This window comes from Salvelinus namaycush, chromosome 10 (assembly GCF_016432855.1).
Source record: "Salvelinus namaycush isolate Seneca chromosome 10, SaNama_1.0, whole genome shotgun sequence".
NCBI lineage: Eukaryota > Metazoa > Chordata > Actinopteri > Salmoniformes > Salmonidae > Salvelinus > Salvelinus namaycush.
In genome coordinates, this window is record NC_052316.1 from 49,569,802 (window position 1) to 49,597,117 (window position 27,316).

At 46.0% G+C, this 27,316-nt stretch overlaps 1 protein-coding gene across 1 annotated transcript in view; it reads right to left on the reverse strand.

Annotated features, from left to right (window-relative positions):
* The window catches only part of LOC120054383 (protein Shroom2-like), a 157,242-nt gene that overhangs the window by 4,725 nt on the left and 125,201 nt on the right, over nt 1-27,316 (reverse strand). The window contains exon 8 of the mRNA XM_039001795.1: nt 5,828-6,514. Coding sequence (XP_038857723.1) covers nt 5,828-6,514 — 687 coding nt within the window. The remainder of the gene's footprint in view (nt 1-5,827; nt 6,515-27,316) is intronic.

Consider the following 27,316-nt stretch of genomic DNA (forward strand, 5'->3'; position numbering starts at 1 on the left):
GACTGTACATTAGCCAGTAGAATGGAGGGACGATCAGAGGTCCTCCATCTTATTATCTAGTGACTGTACATTAGCCAGTAAAATTGAGGGACGATCAGAGGTCCTCCGTCTTATTATCTAGTGACTGTACATTAACCAGTAGAATGGAGGGACGATCAGAGGTCCTCCGTCTTATTATCAAGTGACTGTACATTAGCCAGTAGAATGGAGGGACGATCAGAGGTCCTCCGTCTTATTATCAAGTGACTGTACATTAGCCAGTAGAATGGAGGGACGATCGGAGGTACTCCATCTTATTATCTAGTGACTGTACATTAGCCAGTAGAATGGAGGGACGATTGATAGGTCCTCCATCTTATTATCAAGTGACTGTACATTAGTCAGTAGAATGGAGGGACAATCAGAGGTCCTCCATCGTATTATCTAGTGACTGTACATTAGTCAGTAGAATGGAGGGACGATCAGAGGTCCTCCATCTTATTATCTAGTGACTGTACATTAGCCAGTAGAATGGAGGGACGATCAGAGGTCCTCCGTCGTATTATCTAGTGACTGTACATTAGCCAGTAAAATGGAGGGACTATCAGAGGTCCTCCATCTTATTATCTAGTGACTGTACAGTAGTCAGTAGAATGGAGGGACGATCAGAGGTCCTCCATCTTATTATCTAGTGACTGTACATTAGTGAGTAGAATGGAGGGACGATCAGAGGTCCTCCATCTTATTATCTAGTGACTGTACATTAGCCAGTAGAATGGAGGGACGATCAGAGGTCCTCCATCTTATTATCTAGTGACTGTACATTAGTCAGTAGAATGGAGGGACGATCAGAGGTCCTCCATCTTATTATCTAGTGACTGTACATTAACCAGTAGAATGGAGGGACGATCAGAGGACCTCCATCTTATTATCTAGTGACTGTACATTAGCCAGTAGAATGGAGGGACGATCAGAGGTCCTCCATCTGATTATCTAGTGACTCTACATTAGCCAGTAGAATGGAGGGACAATCAGAGGTCCTCCATCTTATTATCAAGTGACTGTACATTAGCCAGTAGAATGGAGGGACAATCAGAGGTCCTCCATCTTATTATCAAGTGACTCTACATTAGCCAGTAGAATGGAGGGACAATCAGAGGTCCTCCATCTTATTATCTAGTGACTGTACATTAGCCAGTAGAATGGAGGGACGATCAGAGGTCCTCCATCTTATTATCTAGTGACTGTACATTAGCCAGTAGAATGGAGGGACGATCAGAGGTCCTCCATCTTATTATCTAGTGACTGTACATTAGCCAGTAGAATGGAGGGACGATCAGAGGTCCTCCATCTTATTATCTAGTGACTGTACATTAGCCAGTAGAATGGAGGGACGATCAGAGGTCCTCCATCTTATTATCTAGTGACTGTACATTAGCCAGTAGAATGGAGGGACGATCAGAGGTCCTCCATCGTATTATCTAGTGACTGTACATTAGTCAGTAGAATGGAGGGACGATCAGAGGTCCTCCGTCTTATTATCTAGTGACTGTACATTAGCCAGTAAAATGGAGGGACAATCAGAGGTCCTCCATCTTATTATCTAGTGACTGTACATTAGCCAGTAGAATGGAGGGACGATCAGAGGTCCTCCATCTTATTATCTAGTGACTGTACATTAGTCAGTAGAATGGAGGGACGATCAGAGGTCCTCCATCTTATTATCTAGTGACTGTACATTAGCCAGTAAAATTGAGGGACGATCAGAGGTCCTCCGTCTTATTATCTAGTGACTGTACATTAACCAGTAGAATGGAGGGACGATCAGAAGTCATCCGTCTTATTATCAAGTGACTGTACATTAGCCAGTAGAATGGAGGGACGATCAGAGGTCCTCCGTCTTATTATCAAGTGACTGTACATTAGCCAGTAGAATGGAGGGACGATCGGAGGTCCTCCATCTTATTATCTAGTGACTGTACATTAGCCAGTAGAATGGAGGGACGATTGATAGGTCCTCCATCTTATTATCAAGTGACTGTACATTAGTCAGTAGAATGGAGGGACGATCAGAGGTCCTCCGTCGTATTATCTAGTGACTGTACATTAGCCAGTAAAATGGAGGGACTATCAGAGGTCCTCCATCTTATTATCTAGTGACTGTACAGTAGTCAGTAGAATGGAGGGACGATCAGAGGTCCTCCATCTTATTATCTAGTGACTGTACATTAGTCAGTAGAATGGAGGGACGATCAGAGGTCCTCCATCTTATTATCTAGTGACTGTACATTAGCCAGTAGAATGGAGGGATGATCAGATGTCCTCCATCTTATTATCTAGTGACTGTACATTAACCAGTAAAATGGAGGGACGATCAGAGGTCCTCCATCTTGTTATCTAGTGACTGTACATTAGCCAGTAGAATGGAGGGACGATCAGAGGTCCTCCATCTTATTATCTAGTGACTGTACATTAGTCAGTAGAATGGAGGGACGATCAGAGGTCCTCCATCTTATTATCTAGTGACTGTACATTAACCAGTAGAATGGAGGGACGATCAGAGGACCTCCATCTTATTATCTAGTGACTGTACATTAGCCAGTAGAATGGAGGGACGATCAGAGGTCCTCCATCTTATTATCTAGTGACTGTACATTAGCCAGTAGAATGGAGGGACGATCAGAGGTCCTCCATCGTATTATCTAGTGACTGTACATTAGTCAGTAGAATGGAGGGACGATCAGAGGTCCTCCGTCTTATTATCTAGTGACTGTACATTAGCCAGTAAAATGGAGGGACGATCAGAGGTCCTCCATCTTATTATCTAGTGACTGTACATTAGCCAGTAGAATGGAGGGACGATCAGAGGTCCTCCATCTTATTATCTAGTGACTGTACATTAGTCAGTAGAATGGAGGGACGATCAGAGGTCCTCCATCTTATTATCTAGTGACTGTACATTAGCCAGTAAAATTGAGGGACGATCAGAGGTCCTCCGTCTTATTATCTAGTGACTGTACATTAACCAGTAGAATGGAGGGACGATCAGAGGTCCTCCGTCTTATTTTCAAGTGACTGTACATTAGCCAGTAGAATGGAGGGACGATCAGAGGTCCTCCGTCTTATTATCAAGTGACTGTACATTAGCCAGTAGAATGGAGGGACGATCGGAGGTCCTCCATCTTATTATCTAGTGACTGTACATTAGCCAGTAGAATGGAGGGACGATTGATAGGTCCTCCATCTTATTATCAAGTGACTGTACATTAGTCAGTAGAATGGAGGGACAATCAGAGGTCCTCCATCGTATTATCTAGTGACTGTACATTAGTCAGTAGAATGGAGGGACGATCAGAGGTCCTCCATCTTATTATCTAGTGACTGTACATTAGCCAGTAGAATGGAGGGACGATCAGAGGTCCTCCGTCGTATTATCTAGTGACTGTACATTAGCCAGTAAAATGGAGGGACTATCAGAGGTCCTCCATCTTATTATCTAGTGACTGTACAGTAGTCAGTAGAATGGAGGGACGATCAGAGGTCCTCCATCTTATTATCTAGTGACTGTACATTAGTCAGTAGAATGGAGGGACGATCAGAGGTCCTCCATCTTATTATCTAGTGACTGTACATTAGTCAGTAGAATGGAGGGACGATCAGAGGTCCTCCATCTTATTATCTAGTGACTGTACATTAGCCAGTAAAATTGAGGGACGATCAGAGGTCCTCCGTCTTATTATCTAGTGACTGTACATTAACCAGTAGAATGGAGGGACGATCAGAGGTCCTCCGTCTTATTATCAAGTGACTGTACATTAGCCAGTAGAATGGAGGGACGATCAGAGGTCCTCCGTCTTATTATCAAGTGACTGTACATTAGCCAGTAGAATGGAGGGACGATCGGAGGTCCTCCATCTTATTATCTAGTGACTGTACATTAGCCAGTAGAATGGAGGGACGATTGATAGGTCCTCCATCTTATTATCAAGTGACTGTACATTAGTCAGTAGAATGGAGGGACAATCAGAGGTCCTCCATCGTATTATCTAGTGACTGTACATTAGTCAGTAGAATGGAGGGACGATCAGAGGTCCTCCATCTTATTATCTAGTGACTGTACATTAGCCAGTAGAATGGAGGGACGATCAGAGGTCCTCCGTCGTATTATCTAGATGACTGTACATTAGCCAGTAAAATGGAGGGACTATCAGAGGTCCTCCATCTTATTATCTAGATGACTGTACAGTAGTCAGTAGAATGGAGGACGATCAGAGGTCCTCCCATCTTATTATCTAGTGACTGTACATTAGTCAGTAGAATTGAGGGACGATCAGGATTCCTCCTCTTATGATCTATTGACTGTACATTAGCCAGTAGAATGGAGGATGATCAGATGTCCGCCATCTTATTATCTAGTGACTGTACATTAACCAGTAAACTGGAGGGACGATCAGAGGTCCTCATCTTGTTATCTAGTGACTGTACATTAGCCAGTTATGTACGTTGGTTTGACGGTTTTTTTTAGTTTTTATTTGGAAATATTCATGGAAGGAAAAAATTGTGCAAGGGGACTTTGTTTTAAAATATTGTTGGATAGAATAATTAGTGTTGTTGCATCGGAGAAGAGGGGGCGGCTTGCTTATGAATATTGTGAGGGGGGAGGGGGGGGTTTCAAGGCTTTGTTTGCGAGTCTTGGTTAATCTTTTATGTTGGGTTTAGGTTGGGAATAATTATTGTATTTGAAGTCTTTTGTTTAATAAAGGGGACAAGGGAAGGACGGGTATGGGGGGTGTAGGGATTTTGGTTATTGTTGGATTTGGATAGTTTGTGTGCTGATGGTTTGTTACTGGTAGTTTGAGTGATTGTGTTAGGAAATGTGAGTGTGATGTGGTGTGATATTAATCATGAATGTGGTTTTTTAATTTATTGGAAGGAATGATGTTTTTAGGGGGGAGATTTTTAATTCGGAAGGGGGGGGCTTAGGAATAAAAAGGGGGTGTTAGAGGGAATTTTGTTTTGTAGTCGAGTCGACGAGGCAGAATTGGGTTCTAAGTGTTTGTTGTTGTTGGTCAGAGTGTTTATGTGTGAATTTTTTTGGGTTTTATAGTCGTTATCTGGAATTAGGCTATTTGATTACATGGGAATGAGTGGTCTGAGGAGGCCGGATTTAGTGTAAGGAATAATGTAGTAAAATTCTCGGTTGTGTTGGTCCTTTTGACTGTTATAAACAATGGAATTGTAGAGTCTTTTCAGTTATTGCGATAAAGATTGTCTTAAGTGCTATGAGAATTAAAGTACTGGGGTTTGGCTTTTCCTTTTTATTTTATCGCCGGGATAGCTCCTGTTATTTCTTTTTGAGTTTTGTGGGTGTTAAAGGAAGGGGTGCTTGACGGAGTATATAATTAGCCTAGTTCCTTTTATAGAGAGAGGACAGGCGAGTGGGGAGAGGGGTGGCAAACGAGGAACAGCCAGGGGGGGGGCCGCGGATGTGAAGCCAGGGGACGGGAGGGAGACGGAGCCGGATCTGGGGAGGCGGGCGAGCGGCAAAGTCAGAGGGAGGGAGAGTCACACAGGCACGAGGAGGCCCGTCGGCGGGGTGTCAGGGGTGTGGGACAAACACACAAAAACACCACCACCACCCCTCCTCCAGGACCGGAGAGCCGAGGGCAAGCGAAGGGCGGGGGGACCACCGACAATGCCAAAGGGACGATGCGACGACCGTGGGAAGGCGGCGGATGGAGGGAACACCACAGGGCGGACAACATAAGTTTTCACGGTTAGGTAAAGGGTATGGTTAGGTAAGGGGTAGGGTAAGGAGTAGGGTTAGGTGTTAAGAGCAGTAACTGACCTGTCCTCTGAAGACCGTGGTGAGGAGTGTTTGGGGGACACATTCCTCCTCTCCTTCCCCTCCAGCAGCACTTCTCCCTGGGGAAAGAGTCCCTCCATCACGTCCATGGTGGTCCTCCTCCAGCTCTTGTCCAAGATGTCAGCTAGGGACCGGTCCTTATTCATGATGTCTCTGGCCAGCTGCTCTCTCTTCACATCCTCCTCAGAGTGGGGGAGAGGGACGGGAGGGAACACACAGTTACCGCTGGGGGGGTCTGGGTCCGAGGTGGTCTGCCGGCTGGGTGGGGATGTGGCCAGGACTGCCATTTGGCTGTTGTGGACCCTGAGAGGACCCATGTGTGTGTCTCTGTGTTGCTCCAGGTCCATCTCATGGGTTGGAGTTTGGTAAAGGGGTGGGGATGTAGGCAGTTCTGGGGCTGGGTAGCTGGGTGGAGCCAGTGTCTTCTCTATCTCTGGCCCCTGGTCCCTCTGCCGGCTGTAGGCACAGAACAGAGAGTAGGACTGTTCCGGGGACCCTGAGGTCCCCAGGCTGCTGAGGGGGACCAGACCGGGCCCCTGGGCTTCTTCCACTGTGGAGTGACTGTGACGCAGCAGGTACTGTCGACTCTCCTTCTCCTTCTCGCTCTCTGAGTGAACAATCTTTATAGGAACCTTCCTCACACTGGTTGGCTCCATCACATTCTCCATCCTAGAATCATCACAGACACACAGATGGAGAAGGGGGGGGCGGGACAACCCAGAGAGAACACTCAGACCGTGGAACAGGATGCCCCAAAAAGTCCAAAAGCTGTTATAACAAATGTTCCTCAGAGAGGAGCTGAACTACAGTCATTCTACCAGAACAAATGTTCCTCAGAGAGGAGCTGAACTACAGTCATTCTACCAGAACAAATGTTCCTCAGAGAGGAGCTGAACTACAGTCATTCTACCAGAACAAATGTTCCTCAGAGAGGAGCTGAACTACAGTCTATCTCTAACCGAGAACAAATGTTCTTCCCTCCCCAGAGGAGGAGCGAAACTACAGTCATTCTACCAGAACAAATTTCCTAGAGAGGAGCTGAACTACAGTCATTCTACCAGAACAAATGTTCCTCAGAGAGGAGCTGAACTACAGTCATTCTACCAGAACAAATGTTCCTCAGAGAGGAGCTGAACTACAGTCATTCTACCATCCAGTGGCTGATTGTCACATGACTCTGTGCCCAACATCCTGGCAATGCTGAGGCGCTCTGGTGCTCCTCCCCTCACCCCTAACCCAGCAAGGCTGGAATGTCCGGTACGCCACAGAGCTCTCTTCTCTACAGATGATATCAATTATGTTTCAACTCAGAACTGCAACAAACGGCCTCTGTAACAGGTCACGTCGGTCTGCTCTGGAAAGGCATCAGATCTAGCCTGTTGAACTATTCTGCTACTGCGTTGGAAGAGTTATTCACATGGTAATGCTGCTGGATGGAGACAATCAATAAGAGCCTTTGTACAGAGAGACTGAGGAGAAGAGGAGCAGACCAGACACTAAAGACTACTACCGACTACTGAGAAGAGGAGCAGACCAGACTACGCTACACAGAGCTCTGAGAGGAGGCGCCGTCTAGACTACTCAGACGATAGAGAGAGGACAGATTTCACAGATACTACAGACTACTACCGACTACTGAGAAGAGGAGCAGACCAGATACTACAGACTACTTACGGACTATGAGACGGAGGAGCAGACAGATACTACAGGAACTACAGATCGAGGGAGCAGACAGATACTAGCTACAGGCATGAGAAAGGAGGACAGACCAGACACTACAGACTAATACAGGACTACTGAGAAAGAGGAGCCAGACCAACCTAAGACTACTACAGGACTACTAGGAAGAGGAGCAGACCAGATACTACATACTACTACCGACCTACTGAGCAGAGGAGCAACCAGATACTACAGACTACTGACCGATATGAGAGAGGGAGCAGACCAGTCACTACAGACTTACTAGCAGACTACTGAGAAGAGGCAGCTACCAGTCACTACAGATCTATACAGAACTACTACCGACTACTACCGACTACTACCGACTACTGAGAAGAGGAGCAGACCAGATACTAGAAGACTACGACACACCGTATGGAGAGGCGACAGATACTAAGACTACTACGATACGAGAGAGACGACCAGAATACTACAGTACTACTACCAGACTAACTGAGAAGAGGAGCAGACCAGATCCAGACTACTACAGACTACCGAGAGCCATACAAGAACTACTACAGGACTACTGACGTCTAGAAGAGGAGCAGACAGATACTATACAGACTACTACCGACTACTTGAGAAGAGGAGCAGACCAGATACTACAGACTACTACAGACTACTGAGAAGAGGAGCAGACCAGATACTACAGACTACTACAGACTACTGAGAAGAGGAGCAGACCAGATCTACAGACTACTACGACTACTACAGACTACTGAGAAGAGGAGCAGACCAGATACTACAGACTACTACAGACTACTACAGACTACTACCGACTACTACAGACTACTACACAGACCTAACGTACAGACTACTACAGACTACGATACCACTACTGAGAAGATGGAGCAGACACAGAATACTACAGACTACTAAGACTACTGAGAAGGGAGCAGACCAGAGTACTACAGACTCTAACCGACTACTGAGGAAGAGGAGCAGACCAATACTAAAGTACTACTCCTACCGACTATGAGAAGAGGAGCAGACCAGATCTACAGACTATACGACACTACCTACCGACTACTGAGAAGAGGAGCGACAATATACTAACAGACTACTACCGACTACTGAGAAGAGGAGTGCCAACCAGATTACTACAGACCTTACAGACTACTACCGACTACTGAGAAGAGGAGCAGACCAGATACTACAGACTACTACCGACTACTGAGAAGAGGAGCAGACCAGATACTACAGACTACTACCGACTACTGAGAAGAGGAGCAGACCAGATACTACAGACTACTACCGACTACTACCGACTACTACCGACTACTACAGACTACTACAGACTACTACAGACTACTACGACTACTACAGACTACTACAGACTACTACAGACTACTACCGACTACTGAGAAGAGGAGCAGACCAGATACTAAAGACTACTACAGACTACTGAGAAGAGGAGCAGACCAGACACTACAGACTACTACCGACTACTGAGAAGAGGAGCAGACCAGATACTACAGACTACTACCGACTACTGAGAAGAGGAGCAGACCAGAAACTACAGACTACTACCGACTATACCGACTACTGAGAAGAGGAGCAGACCAGACACTAAAGACTACTACAGACTACTACCGACTACTGAGAAGAGGAGCAGATACTACAGACTACTACAGACTACTACCGACTACTGAGAAGAGGAGCAGACCAGATACTAAAGACTACTACAGACTACTACAGACTACTACCGAACTATACAGAACTATCTACCGACTACAAGTACAGACGTACTACAGACTACTACAGACTACTACCGACTACTACAGACTCTACCGATACTGAGAAGAGGAGCAGACTCCAGACACTAAAGACTACTTACCGACTACTGAGAGAGGAGCAGACCAGAACACTACAGATACTACGACTACTACCGATAATATGAGAAGAGGAGCAGACCAGAAACTACAGACTACTACCGACTACTGAGAAGGAGCAGACCAGATAACTACAGGACCTACTACCGCACTAACTACAGGACTACTACAGACTACAATACAAATACTACAGACTACTACAGACTACTGAGAAGAGGAGCAGACCAGATACTACAGACTACTACAGACTACTGAGAAGAGGAGCAGACCAGACACTACAGACTACTACCGACTACTACCGACTACTGAGAAGAGGAGCAGACCAGATACTACAGACTACTACCGACTACTGAGAAGGAGCCCAGTCATAAGATCTGATAGGACAACCAAGATACTACAGACACTGACGACACGAGAGAGACGAGCATACCAACACTACCGAGACTGAAGGCAACCTACAGACTACTGAGAAGAGGAGCAGACCAGATACTACAGACTACTACAGACTACTACAGACTACTGAGAAGAGGAGCAGACCAGATACTACAGACTACTACAGACTACTGAGAAGAGGAGCAGACCAGATACTACAGACTACTACAGACTACTGAGAAGAGGAGCAGACCAGATACTACAGACTACTACAGACTACTACAGACTACTACAGACTACTGAGAAGAGGAGCAGACCAGTCACTACAGACTACTACAGACTACTACAGACTACTACAGACTACTACAGACTACTACCGACTACTGAGAAGAGGAGCAGACCAGACACTACAGACTACTACCGACTACTGAGAAGAGGAGCAGACCAGATACTACAGACTACTACAGACTACTACCGACTACTGAGAAGAGGAGCAGACCAGATACTAAAGACTACTACCGACTACTGAGAACAGGAGCAGACCAGATACTACCGACTACTACAGACTACTGAGAAGAGGACAACCGATACTACAGACTACTACAGACTACTACCGACTACTAAGAGGAGCAGACCAGACACTACAGACTACTACAGACTACTGAGAAGAGGAGCAGACCACAGGAAAAATACTACAAGACTACTACGAATACTGAGAAGAAGGAGCAGGACCCAATAACTACAGACTACTACAGACTACTGAGAAGAGGAGCAGACCAGATACTACAGACTACTACCGACTACTGAGAAGAGGAGCAGACCAGATACTAAAGACTACTACCGACTACTGAGAAGAGGAGCAGACCAGATACTACAGACTACTACAGACTACTACCGGACTACTGAGAAGAGGAGGCTAGACCATTACTACAGACTACTACCGACTACTGAGAAGAGGAGCAGACCAGATACTACAGACTACTACAGACTACTACCGACTACTGAGAAGAGGAGCAGACCAGATACTACAGACTACTACCGACTACTGAGAAGAGGAGCAGACCAGATACTAAAGACTACTACAGACTACTGAGAAGAGGAGCAGACCAGATACTACAGACTACTACCGACTACTACCGACTACTACAGACTACTACAGACTACTACCGACTACTACTGACTACTACAGACTACTACAGACTACTACCGACTACTGAGAACAGGAGCAGACCAGACACTAAAGACTACTACCGACTACTGAGAAGAGGAGCAGACCAGACACTAAAGACTACTACCGACTACTGAGAAGAGGAGCAGACCAGATACTACAGACTACTACCGACTACTGAGAAGAGGAGCAGACCAGATACTACAGACTACTACCGACTACTGAGAAGAGGAGCAGACCAGATACTACAGACTACTACAGACTACTACCGACTACTGAGAAGAGGAGCAGACCAGATACTAAAGACTACTACCGACTACTGAGAAGAGGAGCAGACCAGATACTACAGACTACTACCGACTACTGAGAAGAGGAGCAGACCAGATACTACAGACTACTACAGACTACTGAGAAGAGGAGCAGACCAGATACTACAGACTACTACAGACTACTACCGACTACTGAGAAGAGGAGCAGACCAGTCACTACAGACTACTACAGACTACTACAGACTACTACCGACTACTACAGACTACTACAGACTACTACAGACTACTACCGACTACTGAGAAGAGGAGCAGACCAGATCTAACAGACTACTAAGAACACTGAGAAGAGGAGACAGACCAGATACTACACAGACTATACCGACTACTGAGAAGAGGAGCAACCAGATACTAAAGGACTACTACCGACTACTGAGAAGAGGAGCAGACCAGATACTACAAGACTACTACAGACTACCTACGACTACTGAGAAGAGGAGCAGACCAGATACTACAGACTACTACCGACTACTGAGAAGAGGAGCAGACCAGATACTACAGACTACTACAGACTACTACCGACTACTGAGAAGAGGAGCAGACCAGATACTACAAACTACTACCGACTACTGAGAAGAGGAGCAGACCAGATACTACAGACTACTACCTGACTACTACCGACTTACTACGACTACTATCCGATACTACCGACACTACCAAAGATACTACAGAACTACTACCGACATAATACAGATACTAACAGCCTACTACAGACATACTTACGACCGACTACTAGAACAGGAGCAGACCAGACAGTTTCTAAAGACATACTAGACGTACTTTACTACGACCTGAAGAGAGCAGACCAGACACTAAAGACTACTACCGACTCTGGAAGAGGCAAGACCAGATACTAACAGACACTACCGACTACTGAGAAGAGAGCAGACCGATACTACAGATACTACAGACTACTACCGACTACTGAGAAGATGGCAGACCAGACCTAAAGACACTACAGACTCTACGACTATCTGACAAGAAGTGAGCAAGACCAGTATACTACAAGACTACTACAGACTTCTACCGACTACTGAGAAGAGGAGCAGACCAGATACTAAAGACTACTACCGACTACTGAGAAGAGGAGCAGACCAGATACTACAGACTACTACCGACTACTACCGACTACTACAGACTACTACAGACTACTGAGAAGAGGAGCAGACCAGATACTACAGACTACTACCGACTACTGAGAAGAGGAGCAGACCAGACACTACAGACTACTACCGACTACTACCGACTACTGAGAAGAGGAGCAGAACCAGAATATACAGACTACTACAGACTACTGAGAAGAGGAGCAGACCAGTCACTACAGACTACTGAGAAGAGGAGCAGACCGATTCTACTAGACTATACCGATACTTGAGAAGAGGACAGACCACACCTACAGACTACTAAAGATACTGGAGAGGAGCAGACCAGATACTACAGACTATCTACAGACTACTACAGACTACGACGCAGAGGAGCAGACCAGATACTCACAGACTAAGAACCGACTACTGAGAAGAGGACAGACAAGATACTAAGACTACCTACAGACACTGAGAGAGGAGCCAGAACCATATACTACGACTACACAGACTACTACAGACTACTACAGACTACTGAGAAGAGGAGCAGACCAGATACTACAGACTACTACCGACTACTACAGACTACTACCGACTACTACAGACTACTACCGACTACTGAGAAAAGGGCAGACCCAGACTACTAAAGACTACTACAGACTACTGAGAAGAGGAGCAGACCAGAAACTACAGACTACTAGCAGACTACTACCGACTACTGCAGAGAGGAGCAACCAGATACTAAAGACTACTTACCGAACTACTGAGAACAGGAGCAGATACCAGTATCTACCGACTACTAAGACTAACTGAAATAGGAAGCAGACCAGATACTACAGACTACTACAGAATACTACCGCTATGAGAAGAGAGCAGACCAGACACTCCGACTACTACCGACTACTGAGAAGAGGAACAGACTCAGATACTACAGACTACCTACCGACTACTGAAGAAGGAGGAGCAGACCAGATTACTACAGACTACACAGACTACTGAGAAGGAGCAGACAGATACTACGACTACTACCGACTACTGAGAGCAGGAGCAGACCAGATACTACAGACTACTACAGACTACTGAGAAGAGGAGCAGACCAGTCACTACAGACTACTACAGACTACTACCGACTACTGAGAAGAGGAGCAGACCAGATACTACAGACTACTACCGACTACTGAGAAGAGGAGCAGACCAGATACTACAGACTACTACAGACTACTTACCGACTACTGAGAAGAGGAGCAGACCAGATACTACAGACTACTACCGACTACTGAGAAGAGGAGCAGACCAGATACTACAGACTACTACCGACTACTGAGAAGAGGAGCAGACCAGATACTACAGACTACTACCGACTACTACCGACTACTACAGACTACTACAGACTACTACCGACTACTACGACTACTACCGACTACTACCGACTACTACAGACTACTACAGACTACTACAGACTACTACCGACTACTGAGAAGAGGAGCAGACCAGACACTAAAGACTACTACCGACTACTGAGAAGAGGAGCAGACCAGACACTAAAGACTACTACCGACTACTGAGAAGAGGAGCAGACCAGATACTACAGACTACTACCGACTACTGAGAAGAGGAGCAGACCAGATACTACAGACTACTACAGACTACTGAGAAGAGGAGCAGACCAGATACTACAGACTACTACAGACTACTACCGACTACTGAGAAGAGGAGCAGACCAGACACTACAGACTACTACAGACTACTACCGACTACTGAGAAGAGGAGCAGACCAGATACTACAGACTACTACAGACTACTACCGACTACTGAGAAGAGGAGCAGACCAGATACTACCGACTACTACCGACTACTACAGACTACTACAGACTACTACAGACTACTACAGACTACTGAGAAGAGGAGCAGACCAGATACTACAGACTACTGAGAAGAGGAGCAGACCAGATACTACAGACTACTACCGACTACAACAGACTACTACCGACTACTACAGACTACTACCGACTACTGAGAAGAGGAGCAGACCAGATACTACAGACTACTACCGACTACTGAGAAGAGGAGCAGACCAGACACTACAGACTACTACCGACTACTACGTACACTGAAGAAGAGGAGCAACAGATACTTACAGGGACTATACCGCGACTAACGCGAAGAGGAGCACCGACCAGTACTACACTACTGAGAAGAGGAGCAGACCAGATACTACAGACTACTACCGACTACTGAGAAGAGGAGCAGGAACCAAACTACAGACTACTACAGACTATGAGAAGAGGAAGCAGACCAGATACTACAGACTACTCAGACTACTACAAATACTACAGACTACTGAGAATAGGAGCGAACCAGATACTAAGACTACTACCGACTACTGAGAAGAGGAGCAGACCAGATACTACAGACTACTACAGACTACTGAGAAGAGGAGCAGACCAGATACTACAGACTACTACAGACTACTACAGACTACTACAGACTACTGAGAAGAGGAGCAGACCAGTCACTACAGACTACTACAGACTACTACAGACTACTACAGACTACTACAGACTACTGAGAAGAGGAGCAGACCAGATACTACAGACTACTACCGACTACTGAGAAGAGGAGCAGACCACACTACAGACTACTACAGACTACTGAGAAGAGGAGCAGACCAGATACTACAGACTACTACAGACTACTACAGACTACTGAGAAGAGGAGCAGACCAGATACTACAGAATTACTGGAAGAGGAGCAGACCAGATACTACAGACTACTACAGACTACTGAGAAGAGGAGCAGACCAGATACTACAGACTACTACAGACTACTACAGACTACTGAGAAGAGGAGCAGACCAGTCACTACAGACTACTACAGACTACTACAGACTACTACAGACTACTACCGACTACTGAGAGAAGAGACAGATCCAGATACTAAAGACTACTCAGACTTACTACCGACTACTGAGGAAGAGGAGGCAGACCACATATACAACTACTACCAGATACTACCGACTAACTGAGAAGAGAGCAGACCCAGATACTAAAGAAACGCTACCGACTACTGAGAACAGAGCAGACCAGATACGACCGACTACTACAGACTTACTGAGAAGAGGAGCAGACCAGATACTCAAAGACTACTACCGACTACTGAGAATAACGAGCAGACCGATACTAACGACTACTAAGACTACGAGAAAGAGAGACGCAGACCAGATACTACAGACTACTACCGACTACTGAGAAGAGGAGCAGACCAGACACTACAGACTACTACCGACTACTGAGAAGAGGAGCAGACCAGACACTACAGACTACTACCGACTACTGAGAAGAGGAGCAGACCAGATACTACAGACTACTACCGACTACTGAGAAGAGGAGCAGACCAGTACTACAGACTACTACCGACTACTGAGAATAGAGCAGACACAGATACTACAGATACTACCGACTACTGAGAGAGAGCAGAACCAATACTAAAGACTCTACCGACTACTGAGAAGAGAGGAGCATGACCCAGATACTACAGACTCGACAGGACTACTACCGACTACTGAGAAGCTAGGAGAGACAGATACTACAGACTTACTACCGACTACTGAAAGAGGAGCAGACCAGATAATACAGACTAACTACAGACTACTACCGACCTACTGAGAAGGAGCAACCAGATACTACAGACATACTACCGATCTATGATAGATGAGCAACAGATACACAGACACTACACGACTACACACTACTACCGACTACTACCGACTACTACGACTACTACCGACTACTAACGACTTACTACAGAATTACTACAACTACTACAGACTACTACCGACTACTGAGACAGGAGCAACCCGACAACCTTAAGACACTACCGACTACTGAGAAGAGGAGCAGGACCAGACACTAAAGACTACTACCGCTACTGGAGAACAGAGACAGTACTCGCCTCGATACGAATGGCAGCATACTACAGATACTATCACGACTAACTACCGATACTGAGAAGAGGAGCAGACTCAGATACTACAGACTAATACAGACTACTACGACTACTGAGAGACGGAGACAGACACAGATACTACAGACTACTACGACTACTGAGAAAGCAGACCAATACTCGACAACGACTAACCAGAGAAGAGAGCAGACGCAGACTACTAAAGGGACCTACTGTTACGACTTACTGAGAAGAGACGTACTCATCACTAAGACTACTACAGACTACTACCCGACTACTATGAAGAGGAAGCAGACCAGATACTAAAGGACTACTACCGACTACTGAGAAGAGGAGCAGACCAGACCTACAATACGACGACTACTACCGACGACTACTGAGAAGAGGAGCAGACCAGATACTACAGACTACTGAGAAGAGGAGCAGACCAGATACTACAGACTACTACCGACTACTGAGAAGAGGAGCAGACCAGATAAAGACTACTACAGACTACTGAGAAGAGGAGCAGACCAGACACTACAGACTACTACAGACTAAACAGATACGAAAGAGCAGACCACCAATACGAGACTACTACCGACTATGGAGAAGAGGAGCAGACCAGATAACTACAGACCTCAGACTACTACAGACTACTAAGAACTAGAGGAGGCATACCAGATACTAGCAGACTACTACCGACTACGAGGGAGCAACAATCTACGACTAATACTAGGGGGGGACTACTGGGGGCGAGAGCCCAGCATACACAGACTCACTACAGACTACTACAGACTTACTACGAGAGAGAGCGGTACTACAGACTATACTACTACAAGACACTACCACTAGAGAAGAGGAGCAGACCAGATACTAAAGACTACTAAGACTACTACCGACTATCTGAGAAAGAGGAGGCAACCAGATACTACAGACTCTACAGACTACTACCGACTACTGAGAAGAGGAGCAGACCAGATACTAAAGACTACTACCGACTACTGAGAACAGGAGCAGACCAGATACTACCGACTACTACAGACTACTGAGAAGAGGAGCAGACCAGACACTACAGACTACTACCGACTACTGAGAAGAGGAGCAGACCAGACACTACAGACTACTACCGACTACTGAGAACAGGAGCAGACCAGGACAACTAAGGACTACTACCGGACTACTGAGAGAGGCGCAGACAGATACTACAGACTACTATCCGACTACTGAGAAAGAGAGCAGACAGATACTACAGACTACTACAGACTACTGATAAGAGGAGCATACCAGAACTACAGATACTACGATACTGAGAAGAGGAGCAGACCAGATACTAAAGCTACTACCCGACTAACTCAGACTACTGAGAAGAGGAGACAGACCAGTCATACAGACTACTACAGACTACTACAGGACTTTACGACTACTACAGACTACTACAGCTACTACGACTACTACATACTACGATACTGAGAAGAGAGCAGACCAGATACACAGATACACAGACTACTACCGACTATGAGAAGAGGAAGCAGACCAGATACTCAGACTACTACCGACTCTGAGAAAGAGGAGCAGACCAATACTACAGAATCACTACCGACATACTGAGAAGAGACAGAACCAGCTACTAAGACTATACAACTACTGAGAAGAGAGCAGACCAAACACACAGACTACTACAGAATACTGATAAGAGGAGGCAGACCAGTCCACCTAACAGACTACTGATAAGAGCAGACCAGATACTACAGACTACTACAGACACCTGAGAAGAGGAGCAGACCAGATACTACAGACTACTACCGACTACTACAGACTACTACAGACTACTGAGAAGAGGAGCAGACCAGTCACTACAGACTACTGCAGACTACTACCGACTACTACAGACTACTACAGACTACTACAGACTACTGAGAAGAGGAGCAGACCAGTCACTACAGACTACTACAGACTACTGCAGACTACTACAGACTACTACCGACTACTACCGACTACTGAGAAGAGGAGCAGACCAGATACTACAGACTACTACCGACTACTACAGACTACTACCGACTACTACAGACTACTACAGACTACTACAGACTACTACGACTACTGAGAAGAGGAGCAGACCAGACACTACAGACTACACAGACACTCACGACTACTTACCGACTACTACAGCCAATACCGGTACGACTACTGAGAAGGAGCAGACCAGACACTACAGACTATCCTGCTACAGGAACTACTACCGAACTACTAACGCTAACGACTACTACCGACTACTACCGACTACTACCGACTACTACAGACTACTACCGACTACTACCGACTACTACAGACTACTAACGACTACTACAGACTACTGAGAAGAGGAGCAGACCAGATACTACAGACTACTGAGAAGAGGAGCAGACCAGACACTACAGACTACTACCGACTACTACCGACTACTACAGACTACTGAGAAGAGGAGCAGACCAGACACTACAGACTACTACCGACTACTACAGACTACTGAGAAGAGGAGCAGACCAGACACTACAGACTACTACCGACTACTACAGACTACTACAGACTACTACCGACTACTGAGAAGAGGAGCAGACCAGATACTAAAGACTACTACAGACTACTGAGAAGAGGAGCAGACCAGACACTACAGACTACTACAGACTACTGAGAAGAGGAGCAGACCAGACATACAGACTACGGGTACGAGAATAGGACGCCTCACGAGATAGAACTAGACTGAGACAGACGCAGCACTCAGACATACTACAGACTACTACCCACACTGAAGTAGCGAGTACTACAGCACTGACTTACTCGATATGAGAAGAGTGACAACCAGACACTACAGACTACTACCGACTACTACCGACTACTACCGACTACTACAGACTACTGAGAAGAGGAGCAGACCAGACACTACCGACTACTACAGACTACTGAGAAGAGGAGCAGACCAGACACTACCGACTACTACCGACTACTACCGACTACTACAGACTACTACCGACTACTACAGACTACTACCGACTACTGAGAAGAGGGTCAGGACCCAGATACTAAAGTACACTCAGACTATGAGAAGAGGAGCGACCAGACATACGACTTACTACAGACTACTGATAAGCGGAGCAGACCAGACCACTACAGACTACTACGACTCTACCGAACTACTGAGAAGAGGAGCAGACCAGATTACTACGACACATACAGACTACTAAGAACACTACCGACTAACTGAGAAGAGGAGCGACCCAGTCATAAGGACTACTAACCGAACTACTGAGAAAGTAAGGAGCATACGCCAGATACTACAGACTACTACCGAACTACCTGAGAAGACTGAGCAGACAGATACTAAAGACTACTACCGCAGCTTACTGAGAAGAGGAGCAGACAATACTACAGACTACTACCGATACTGAGAAGAGGAGAGACCAGTTCACTACAGACTACTACCGACTACTACACGGACTATGAGAAAGGAGCAGACCAGACACTAAAGACTACTACAGACTACTGAGAAGAGGAGCAGCCAGATACTACAGACTACTCAGACTACTGAGAAAGAAGGACAGACCAGAATATACAGACTACTACAGACTACTGAGAAGAGGAGCAGACCAGATACTACAGACTACTACGACTTCCACTACCGTACACAGACTACTACCGGACTATGAGAAGCGGAGCAGACCAGCATACTAAGACTCACTACCGACATACTGAGAAGAGGAGCAGAACCAGATACTAAGACTACTACCAGACTACTACAGACACTACGATACTGGAGAGAGAGCAGACCAGATACTACCGACTACTACCGACTACTGAGAAGAGGAGCAGACCAGATACTACAGACTACTACAGACTACTACAGACTACTACAGACTACTACCGACTACTACAGACTACTGAGAAGAGGAGCAGACCAGTCACTACAGACTACTACCGACTACTGAGAAGAGGAGCAGACCAGTCACTACAGACTACTACAGACTACTACCGACTACTACAGACTACTACAGACTACTACCGACTACTACAGACTACTACAGACTACTACAGACTACTACCGACTACTACCGACTACTGAGAAGAGGAGCAGACCGTCACTCAGACTACTACCGATACTGAGAAGAGGAAGCAGACCAGATACTAACGACACTACAGACTACACAGACTTACTACAAGACTACATAACCAGACTACTACCGACTACTACCGACTACTGAGAAGAGGAGCAGACCAGTCACTACAGACTACTACCGACTGCTGAGGAGAAGAGGAGTAGACCAGTCACTACAGACTACTACAGACTACTACAGACTACTACCGACTGCTGAGGAGAAGAGGAGCAGACCAGTCACTACAGACTCCTACAGCTACAATGGATAACAAAATAGATAACTCTAATGTCTATCTATCATAGTTCCAACTAGATCAGAGTGACTTCTAATAGATTTATTATACACAATTTAAAACACAAACTAACTAACCCTAACCCTAACCCTAACCCTAACCCAGAGACAACAACACATCCAAATGGAACGTTACTTTGAGATTATTCCACATTTATTTGTATTTATTTTTACCTTTATTTAACTAGGCAAGTCAGTTAAGAACACATTCTTATTTCCAATGGCGGCCTAGGAACAGTGGGTTAACTGCCTTGTTCAGGGGAACAGTGGGTTAACTGCCTTGTTCAGGGGCAGAACGACAGATTTCTACCTTGTCAGCTCGGGGATTCGAAATTGCAACCGTTCAGGTAATAGTACAACACTCTAACCACTAGGCTACCCTGCCGCACATGACAGGGGTCTGGTAGGAAAAGGCAGATTTACCCAACTCTGTGGATACACATGGAGTCCCCATCATTAACCAACTCTGTGGATACACGTGGAGTCTCCATCATTAACCAACTCTGTGGATACACGTAGGAGTCTCCATCATAACCAACTCTGGTGATACACGGTGGAGTCCCATCACTTAACCAACTCTGTGGATACGACGTAAGTCTCCATCATTAACCAACTCTGTGGATACACGTGGAGTCTCCATCATAACCAACTCTGTGGATACCCGTGCGTCCTCCATAATTAACCAACCCTGTGGATACACGTGAGTACTCCATCATTAACCAACTCTGCTGGATACACATGGAGTCCCATCATTAAACCAACTCTGTGGATAAACGTGGAGTCTCCGCATCATTAACCAAACCTCTGTGGATAACCTGAGTCTCCATCATTAACCAACACCTGTGGAATACAGACACGAGTCCTCCATCATTAACCAACCCTGTGGTACACGTGGAGTTCTCCATCATTAAACCAACCCTGTGGATCACGTGGAGTACCCATCATTTAACAACCTGGATCACGTGGAGTCTCCATCATTAACCAACTCTGTGGATACACTGGTCTCTTATAGGCACGTTCTCCATCATTAACCAACCCCTGTGGATACACGTGGAGTCTCCATCTTAACCAACCCTGTGATCCGGAGCTTCAGACACGTGTAACGTGCTTCCATCATAACCCACCCTGTATACACGGTGGATTTCCATCATTAAACCATCGTGATACCACGGAGCTCCATCATTAACCAACCCCTGTGGTTATACGTGGCGTCTCCATCATTAACCAACCCTGTGGGATACACTGACGAGTCTCCATCATAACCAACCCTCGTGGGATACAAGTGGGAGTCCCATCATTAACCAACTCTCTGGATACGCGTGGAGTATCCATCATTAACCAACTCTGTGGATACACATGGATCCCATCATGAACCAACTCTGTGGATACACGTGGAGCCCTCATCATAACCAACTCTGTGGATACACATGGAGTCCTCCTCATTAACCAACTGCTGTGGATTACACGTGGAGTCTCCATCATTAACCAAACTCCTGTGGATACACATGGAGTCTCCATACTTAACCCACTCTGTGGATTACACGTGGAGTCTCCATCATTAACCAAAACTCTGTGGACACACGTGAGTCGTCCATCATTACCAACTCTGTGGGACACACGTGAGTCTCCATCATTAACAACTCTGTGGATACACGTGGAGTCCTCCATCATTAACCAACTCTGTGGATACACGTGGAGTCTCCATCATTAACCAACTCTGTGGATAACACGTGGAGTCTCCATCATTAACCAACTCTGTGGACCACGTGGAGTATCCTCATCATTAACCAACTCTGTGGATACACGTGGAGTCTCCAACTCATTGGTCCCAACTCTGTGGATACACGTGGAGTCTCCATCATTAACCAACTCTGTGGATACACGTGGAGTCTCCATCATTAACCAACTCTGTGGATACACGTGGAGTCTCCATCATTAACCAACTCTGTGGACACACGTGGAGTCTCCATCATTAACCAACTCTGTGATCTAGTCTTATAATCCCAGTTTCTATATTTCAACAATGATATTAAGTAAATTGGTAGTTTATTGAGTAAGGCTTTATGCACAAAAACAGAATAATGAAGTGACCTACGTGATTTTAGAGTGGTCTAACCAACTTCATGATAAAGGATGTAGTGGTGAGGTCCAACCACCTTCATGATAAAGGATGTAGTGGTGAGGTCTAACCAACTTCATGATGTAGTGGTGAGGTCTAACCAACTTCATGTGTACTGTGAGGTCAACCCCTCATGATGTAGTGGTGAGGTCTAACCAACTTCATGATAAAGGATGTAGTGGTGAGGTCTAACCAACTTCATGATAAAGGATGTATGGTGAGGTTCCTAACCAACTTCATGATGTAGTGGTGAGGTCTAACCAACTTCATGATGTAGTGGTGAGGTCTAACCAACTTCATGATGTAGTGGTGAGGTCTAACCACCTTCATGATAAAGGATGTAGTGGTGAGGTCTAACCACCTTCATGATAAAGGATGTAGTGGTGAGGTCTAACCAACTTCATGATGTAGTGGTGAGGTCTAACCAACTTCATGATGTAGTGGTGAGGTCTAACCAACTTCATGATGTAGTGGTGAGGTCTAACCACCTTCATGATAAAGGATGTAGTGGTGAGGTCTAACCAACTTCATGATGTAGTGGTGAGGTCTAACCAACTTCATGATGTAGTGGTGAGGTCTAACCAACTTCATGATGTAGTGGTGAGGTCTAACACCTTCATGATAAAGGATGTAGTGGTGAGGTCTAACCAACTTCATGATAAAGGATGTAGTGGTGAGGTCTAACCAACCTTCATGATGTAGGTGGTGAGGTCTAACCAACTTCATGATGTAGTGGTGAGGTCCAACCCACCTTCATGATAAAGGATGTAGTGGTGAGGTCCAACCAACTTCATGATAAAGGATGTAGTGGTGAGGTCTAACCAACTTCATGATAAAGGATGTAGTGGTGAGGTCCAACCACCTTCATGATAAAGGATGTAGTGGTGAGGTCTAACCAACTTCATGATGTAGTGGTGAGGTCTAACCAACTTCATGATGTAGTGGTGAGGTCTAACCAACTTCATGATGTAGTGGTGAGGTCCAACCACCTTCATGATGTAGTGGTGAGGTCTAACCAACTTCATGATAAAGGATGTAGTGGTGAGGTCTAACCAACTTCATGATAAAGGATGGTTAGGTCTAACAACTTCATGATTGTGGTGAGGTCTAACCAACTCATGATGTAGTGGTGAGGTCTAACCAACTTCATGATAATTTGTGTGAGGTCTAACCACCTTCATGATAAAGGATGTAGTGGTGAGGTCTAACCACCTCATGAATAAAGGATGTAGTGTGAGGTCTAACCAACTTCATGATGTAGTGGTGAGGTTCTAACCAACTTCATGATGTAGTGGTGAGGTCTAACCAACTTCATGATGTAGTGGTGAGGTCTAACCAACTTCATGATAAAGGATGTAGTGGTGAGGTCCAACCACCTTCATGATAAAGGATGTAGTGGTGAGGTCTAACCAACTTCATGATAAAGGATGTAGTGGTGAGGTCTAACCACCTTCATGATAAAGGATGTAGTGGTGAGGTCCAACCACCTTCATGATAAAGGATGTAGTGGTGAGGTCTAACCAACTTCATGATAAAGGATGTAGTGGTGAGGTCCAACCAACTTCATGATGTAGTGGTGAGGTCTAACCAACTTCATGTGAGTGGTGGAGTCTAACCAACTTCATGATAAAGGATGTAGTGGTGAGGTCTAACCACCTTCATGATAAAGGATGTAGTGGTGAGGTCTAACCAACTTCATGATAAAGGATGTAGTGGTGAGGTCCAACCACCTTCATGATAAAGGATGTAGTGGTGAGGTCTAACCAACTTCATGATAAAGGATGTAGTGGTGAGGTCTAACCAACTTCATGATGTAGTGGTGAGGTCTAACCAACTTCATGATGTAGTGGTGAGGTCTAACCACCTTCATGATAAAGGATGTAGTGGTGAGGTCCAACCAACTTCATGATGTAGTGGTGAGGTCCAACCAACTTCATGATGTAGTGGTGAGGTCTAACCAACTTCATGATAAAGGATGTAGTGGTGAGGTCTAACCAACTTCATGATAAAGGATGTAGTGGTGAGGTCTAACCAACTTCATGATGTAGTGGTGAGGTCTAACCAACTTCATGATAAAGGATGTAGTGGTGAGGTCCAACCAACTTCATGATAAAGGATGTAGTGGTGAGGTCCAACCAACTTCATGATAAAGGATGTAGTGGTGAGGTCTAACCAACTTCATGATGGTAGTGGTGAGGTCCAACCAACTGTATGGTAAAGGATGTAGTGGTGAGGTCCAACCAACTGTATGGTAAAGGAGCCAGTGGTGAGGTCCAACCAACTGTATGGTAGTGGTGAGGTCCAACCAACTGTATGGTAAAGGATGTAGTGGTGAGGTCCAACCAACTTCATGATGTAGTGGTGAGGTCCAACCAACTTCATGATAAAGGATGTAGTGGTGGGTCTAACCATTCATGATGTAGTGGTGAGGTCTAACCAACTTCATGATAAAGGATGTAGTGGTGAGGTTCTAACCCAACTTCATGATGTAGTGGTGAGGTCTAACCACTTCATGATAAAGGATGTAGTGGTGAGGTCTAACCAACTTCATGATAAAGGATGTAGTGGTGAGGTCTAACCACTTCATGATTAGTGGTGAGGTCTAACCAACTTCATGATGTAGTGGTGAGGTCTAACCAACTTCATGATGTAGTGGTGAGGTCTAACCAACTTCATGATGTAGTGGTGAGGTCTAACCAACTTCATGATAAAGGATGTAGTGGTGAGGTCTAACCAACTTCATGATGTAGTGGTGAGGTCTAACCAACTTCATGATAAAGGATGTAGTGGTGAGGTCCAACCAACTTCATGATGTAGTGGTGAGGTCTAACCAACTTCATGATGTAGTGGTGAGGTCTAACCAACTTCATGATAAAGGATGTAGTGGTGAGGTCTAACCAACTTCATGATAAAGGATGGTAGTGGTGAGGTCCAACCAACTCATGAGTGGGGGTCTAACAACTCATATGTAGTGGTGAGGTCTAACCAACTTCATGATGTAGTGGTGAGGTCTAACCAACTTCATGATGTAGTGGTGAGGTCTAACCAACTTCATGATAAAGGATGTAGTGGTGAGGTCCAGTGTCGTCAACAGAGCTGCCGTAAGGGCAGTAGGACATACAACAGTGTCTTCAACAGAGCTGCCGTAGGGGCAGTAGCACATACAACAGTGTCGTCAACAGAGCTGCCGTAGGGGCAGTAGGACATACAACAGTGTCGTCAACAGAGCTGCCGTAAGGGCAGTAGCACATACAACAGTGTCGTCAACGAGAGCTGCCGTAGGGGCAGTAGCACATACACAGTGTCTTCAACAAGCTGCCGTAATGGCAGTAGGACATACAACAGGTGTCTTCAACAGAGCTGCCGTAGGGGGCAGTAGCACATACAACAGTGTCGTCAACAGAGCTGCCGTAGGGGCAGTAGGACAGTACAACATTGTCGTCAACAGAGCTGCCGTAGGGGCAGTAGCACATACAACAGTGTCTTCAACAGAGCTGCCGTAGGGCAGTAGGACATACAACAGTGTCGTCACAGAGCTGCCGTAGGGCTATGACATACAACAGTGTCTTCACAGAGCTGCCGTAGGGGCAGTAGGACATACAACAGTGTCGTCAACAGAGCTGCCGTAGGGGCAGTAGGACATACAACAGTGTCTTCAACAGAGCTGCCGTAGGGGCAGTAGACATACAACAGTGTCTTCACAGAGCTGCCGTAGGGGCAGTAGGACATACAACATTGTCCGTCAACAGAGCTGCCGTAAGGCAGTAGGACATACAACAGTGTCGTCAACAGAGCCTGAGGGTTGCCGTAGTGGCAGTAGCCCGAACAACAGTGGTCGTCAACAGAGCTGCCGTAATGGTGCAGTAGGACATACAACATTGTTCGTCAACAGAGCCTGAGGTGCCGTAGGGGCAGTAGGACATACACAGTGTCGTCAACAGAGCCTGAGCGCCGTAGGGGCAGTAGGACATACAACAGTGTCGTTCACAGAGCTGCCGTAGGGGCAGTAGCACATACAACAGTGTCGTCAACAGAGCTGCGTAGGGGCAGTAGGACATACAACAGTGTCCGTCAACAGAGCTGCCGTAGGGGCAGTAGGAATACAACAGTGTCGTCACAAGAGCCTGAGCTGCCGTAGGGGCAGTAGGACATACAACAGTGTCGTCAACAGAGCTGCCGTAGGGGCAGTAGGACATACAACAGTGTCGTCAACAGAGCTGCCGTAGGGGCAGTAGACATACAACAGTGTCGTCAAAAGAGCTGCCGTGGGGCATAGTAGGACATACAACAGTTTCGTCAACAGAGCTGCCGTAGGGGCATTCAGCACATACAACAGTGTCCATTCAACAGAAGCCTGAGGTCCGTAGGGCAGTAGCACATACAAACAGTGTCCGTCAAACAGTGAGCTGCCGTAGGGCAGTAGGCATACACATGTCTCAACAGAGCCTGAGGTTCGTAGGGGCAGTAGGACATACACAGTGCCTTCA